Source organism: Plectropomus leopardus, chromosome 12 (assembly GCF_008729295.1).
Source record: "Plectropomus leopardus isolate mb chromosome 12, YSFRI_Pleo_2.0, whole genome shotgun sequence".
Taxonomy (NCBI): Eukaryota; Metazoa; Chordata; class Actinopteri; order Perciformes; family Serranidae; genus Plectropomus; species Plectropomus leopardus.
The window spans coordinates 7,693,924-7,699,070 of record NC_056474.1 but is presented as its reverse complement, the minus strand read 5'-3'; the positions used below and the strand labels follow the sequence as shown (position 1 = coordinate 7,699,070).

Below are 5,147 nucleotides of genomic sequence, written 5' to 3'. Positions count from 1 at the left end.
ATGCCCTCGGGGAAGACGCTCAAGCTCATCCTGTATGAGGTGCTGCAGTATGCGGCCCTCATCATACCTTTATTTGTGATTATGGAGAGGTTTGCCCGCCTCATACACGATGTGAAAGGACAGGATCTCACGGCCTACTGGCTGGTGGTGGCAGCCTCCGTCGCCTATGTGACCTCCGTGACCCTGCTGGTGTGGGTTCCTCTGAAATATCTGATCCTGAGGCGGCGGAGGTTTATCTCGGAGATCACACAGTGGTGAGTACAGCTGTTGGGAAGTGGTTTAATCGATGTCACGGTGATTAAGTATCTGCTTTTACCAGATAATGAATCTTAGTTAAAACGAATGACACAGACAAGTGAGCGAAGTCAAAATGGTTGCAAAACAAACTCTTTGAGGCAGACTTGGGGATTTCGGTGTAATAAAAAAGACTTGATTGGGACAAAAACACTTGAATAACAATGCAGTAGTCAAATGAAAAACAGCAGCTCCTAGGTAAAAGTAGCTGAAGCATAATATAAAAAATACCTTGTTATAAACAGATCGTGTGTTAAGCGGTATTATCAGAAAAATATGCTCAAATGCATCAAAAGTTAAAGTGCAAAATGACACCATTATAGCTAGTTGTTTTGAAGATAGTTTTCACAAATTTGTACTATTTTGTTGTTTTATCTTGAAAAAAGCATATTTCACATGCTTCATATGTATAGCATGGATAATGTTCTGAATTCATATACAATAACAAGCAGCCTTGACAGTGTAATAAACTCACAGGTTTTAATGTTACAGTTAAACTTGGTCTGATGTGACTAGTACCTTATGATGGCTAATGTTAGCCCATTTTAGCTAGGTATTGCTTTGTAGCTGACAACTCTGAGTGTACAACAATGTAAGCCTGACAATCACAATCACAGTGGATGCAGTATTGAGAATAGGATCAGCACTTCTTTAAAGGAAAAAAAGGAACAATTATTCATTACACTGAAATGTTATTCAAATGTGAACTCAAAATTTCTTTTTTTCAGGAGACCAACGGCTCTGGCGTATCTCATCCTGTGCACGTTACCGTGCTTTGCTATTTTAATAGCCAGCTCCAAGGTAACGTCGTCAAGACTGATCGTTCTTGTCACTAACATGCACCTGTTGGTGTTTTGTTCTGTCATGCTCTGATGGGGTCCTTGAACAGGCATATTTGTTGTAAACAGTTCATTTGTGGCACTAGCTCGTTTTATGTCCCCCTTGTGTGAGAGAATGTATTTAGGGCACTATTATTATTCGCTGAGTGATGGTTGACACGGCGCATTGCACCACAGAGAGAGACGAAGATTGCTTGTCACCAATTCCACTTAGTCTCCTGGGATTTTGCTTCTTGAAGCTGCATCAAAATATTTTCTATGTGTGCACTGAGAGGGACTTAAGCACCGTCGCAGTTAGAAGAAAACACTGTCACATGACTGAACTCTCTGTTGGAGGTATTCAGTAACCCACAGTGAACATAACAAGTTGGCCATTAACCCAAACTTTAATACCATCCACCAATCTAGAGAGGACAGGAATTTTTACACACGTGACAATGGGTCTCATGCATCAACATTCTCTGTAATTTCTCTTATATTTTTTGCTCAGTTTTCTGTGAAGATGCACCAAACTTTCTTTAACCTCCACATTTGCTCTCACTCGTGTGTGCTCAATGATGAGTCCCACTGACCACCTATTGGCATAAGTAACGCCTCCTAAACACTGTAGAAAGGCAGGTGTTGTGTCATGTGCAAAGGCTCGGGCACATGCCTTAAAATTAAAGAGATTACACCAATAAAATGTCTGTAAGAGGAAAAGGGAACTTCAGCCATAGTGAAATGACTTACTGTTAAATACAAAGTAAACAAGTGATTTTCAGAGTGTCAGTGCTGGTGTTATAAGAAAAACAAAAACCCAGCAATGACAAAACATTTGTAATACTGTAAATGACGTGTCAGCAGCAGTGGTGTAAGAAGTATTCAGATCCTATACTTTCATAAAAGTACTAATACAATAGAGTAAACATCTGTTAGAAGTAAAAATCCTGCACTGAATATGTAGTGTAAGTAAATCAGTAAAATGTATTAAAGGAGGTAAAGTAAAAGTACCCATGCAGAAACACTGAAATCAGTTTAATCAATCATAATTATTTAAATGAAAAGTGTTCAGTTCCTCACAATTGTCAATCTGGAACCATGAAGTGTTTTTGCATTAAAAGTAATTTAATAATCAAGTAGTTGCAAGTTAATTTTCTAATCGACTGACTAATCTTTTTAGCTGCACACTTTGTGTGCAAAAGTCTTATTTATGGCAACGAGTAACTAATGTTGAAATAATTAGAGGTGTCAAAAGTACAGTATTTCACTCTGTAGTGTAGTGGAGTAGAAGTAGAAAGTGGCACAGAAATACTTACATAAAGTAAAAATTCCTCAGAGTTGTACGTCAGTACAGTATTTGAGTACATGTACTTTGTTACATTCAACCACAGGTCAGTGATTACAGTACTTATGGACCAAATAAGTAATATTTCTTTAGCCCACAAATGTAATAATCTTATCATTACAATAACTCTAAAACATAATAATATAAATTTGACATTATGTTTGTTTTTGTTGTTCCTTTTTAAAAATTTAAAATGGGAAAGGTGAATCTCAGAATCACTGGGTACTAACGTAAAAAGAACAAAGAGTGGCTACAAACAAATAAGCAGAAATGTTTTTTGTGCATCATTTATTGCACGAGGCCGACTGTGAATTTTATTCGAGGAAGGACATAAATAAGAGCATCTGGCCACACAAAGACGTGTCAGACATATTCATACATCTAATACTTCTTAATCTTGTTTTAAGGGCATTCAGCAGCGCTTTAATGTCCGTAATGATGAGGTGATAAAATCAGATGGCTTCATAAAACTTGGCTCCTCTCTCTGCGTCCAGCCAAAAGCTGTAATGAAGAGTTTCGATTCAGCTTCTTCCTGCTTCATCCTTCATGATTTCTAAGTGGCAGATGAATTCTTTCTGATATTGAATTCACATTTATTTCTGCTGTTATCGGTTGTACTGTAGGTGCAGGTGGACAGAGGGCAAACGCGCGACCATTTCGCTGAGTTGCCCGTTTCCTTGGTGCTTTTCTCTCTCATCTGTGTGGATATCATAGAGAGGATTCGCCCCTGCAAGCTCATTGGTGAATGTGAGTAAAAACATGTTTTTGTTTATGTTGTGTGAGATCAAATGGACCAAAAGCTCTTTTTTTTTTTACCCCTGTAGATATTTTGACATGTCACAGCAGGAAAAGCACAAGTGTGAATAATTAAATTAATCATGGTTGGATTGTATTTAGCTGCTGCAGTTTCAGGGTCCTGGTGCTGTGCTCGCTGGCTCAGTGTCACATTTTCATAGCTTACTGAACAGCACTGAGCCATTTATGTGATTAGGAGCTGTTCGTGTTATTGGTAACACTTGTAATTTTCCTACTTTGTGAAAAAGGTGTGACTCATTACAGGTGTCATACTGTATTGTAGATCAGAGGTGCTTAACCTTTTTCTTGTCAAAGATCCTTGATTGATTCACATTAGGTTGTGGGTCTTTATTTGATCATTTTTATGTTTTTGCTTTAGGGACCTCCGTTTGAAAAGATTTTGGTTGTCAGATACGATTAAGACTAGAATTCTTCTGTTGCCAGCTACAGTTGAAGAGATAAACATAAAGGAAATGAAACCTATTACTCACGTTAGGCTTACTTCTTTTTAAAATTAAATAGTGAAAATAAACTATTTTTCTTTTTTGGGGACCCCCATGGAACTCTCTCAAGTACTCCTGAGGCTCCCCAGACCTCTGGTTGAGAACACAGTGTGTATAAAAACACATGCGCCCCCACTTACCCCCACGATACTTAAGTGTAGCTAAAATATCCCGGATATGGCCATTTCCAACTTGAGCTGGTGACGTCATTCGGAGCTGGATTCTGCGTTGCGGCATACATATTTGTATGTGTGATCTATCAGCTAGTTTCAAACATCTAAAGAACTTCTATAAAAATGAACTGCATGGCAACCAGACCGGGCTTGTAATTGAGACAGGCCTTTATTAGTCAAAATGTGCCGCCACACCCGGCTGGTAAAAGGGACTGGGCGTTTAATTGGGACTAGGCTTATATTTGAAGTTTCATATTCATTATTTACTGAAACCATTTCAGAGAGGTGTATATTCAACTTATGGTCATTTTGGAGACTGCAGTTTGTGATGCTGTTAAATTATATTGTATTATACTGACAGTAGTTATTATTTTGTAATTTCCCCATTTATGTTAATGAGGGTGGACAAAATAACTGAAACACCTCTTTGTGTCATGCATAGCAGTGATTTTAACATGCTGATCTTTAGAATAACCTCAACAGTATTATATACAGTGTAGCTGATGTGTGTGCTCCTGTGATTTGCAGCAGACAGCCTGGATTCTGACTTTGACATACATGGCCCCGTGCTCACTCACCTGGACCAGGTGACCACCGTAACCGGCCAGCTGCACGCTGATGAAAGCCAGAACGGATTGACCCAAGGCCACCCAGAGGCCAGAAATGGCAGCACCTCTGGCAGATGGCAGGACCTCGCTGGCTCACCCAGCCACTCAACACCCAGCTCACGAGCTCCCAGCACCGCCTACCTGTACTCCTCATCCTCACGCCCGCGATCCCACTCGGGTCCTCTGGGCTTCCTGTGGAGGAAGGACAGGAGGTCGGAGGTGTTTGTGGAGAGCTTCCTGTTCTGGTTTGACACTGTGGAGATGGTGAGAGTGGCAGGAGACCAGTCAGTCTTCTACTCGGCCTGGGTGTTCCCCGTCTACATCCTCGCCTTCATGTCCACTCTCCGCATGGTCATCACGCCTCACAACCCTTTATTGTGTTTTGCTGGAGTCGCTCTGCAGGACTTTCCTTTCTTAATAATTCGAGTCGCTCTCATTGTCGTGTTTGATTTTGTAACTCCAGTGTTGTACCCACTGAAAAATGTGCTGGTGAGCCTGACTTTTATCTACTTTACATTCCTGAGTAAGCTGAGGCTTTTCAGAAGGCAGAGCATGTTTTGAGGAGGAGTGGCGCGTTCTGTTGTTAATGAGAGATCGGCTTTGATTGTGGA

At 40.3% G+C, this 5,147-nt stretch overlaps 1 protein-coding gene across 1 annotated transcript; it reads left to right on the top strand.

The window, feature by feature from the left end:
- On the top strand, positions 1-5,147 carry tmem236 (transmembrane protein 236). The gene is made up of 4 exons (XM_042497054.1): positions 1-254; positions 1,023-1,095; positions 3,081-3,204; positions 4,457-5,147. Exons 1-4 carry the CDS (start codon positions 1-3, stop codon positions 5,095-5,097), a joined length of 1,092 nt encoding a protein of 363 aa, XP_042352988.1. The 3' UTR covers positions 5,098-5,147.

What these genes read in the sequence shown, in the direction of transcription:
- tmem236 (XM_042497054.1), top strand. Translation starts at nt 1, where the DNA reads ATGCCCTCGGGGAAGACGCTCAAGCTCATCCTGTATGAGGTGCTGCAG. An exon ending in TTTTAATAGCCAGCTCCAAG is followed by an intron (nt 1,096 to 3,080) that starts GTAACGTCGTCA and finishes GTTGTACTGTAG; the next exon opens with GTGCAGGTGGACAGAGGGCA. An exon ending in CTGCAAGCTCATTGGTGAAT is followed by an intron (nt 3,205 to 4,456) that starts GTGAGTAAAAAC and finishes TGTGATTTGCAG; the next exon opens with CAGACAGCCTGGATTCTGAC.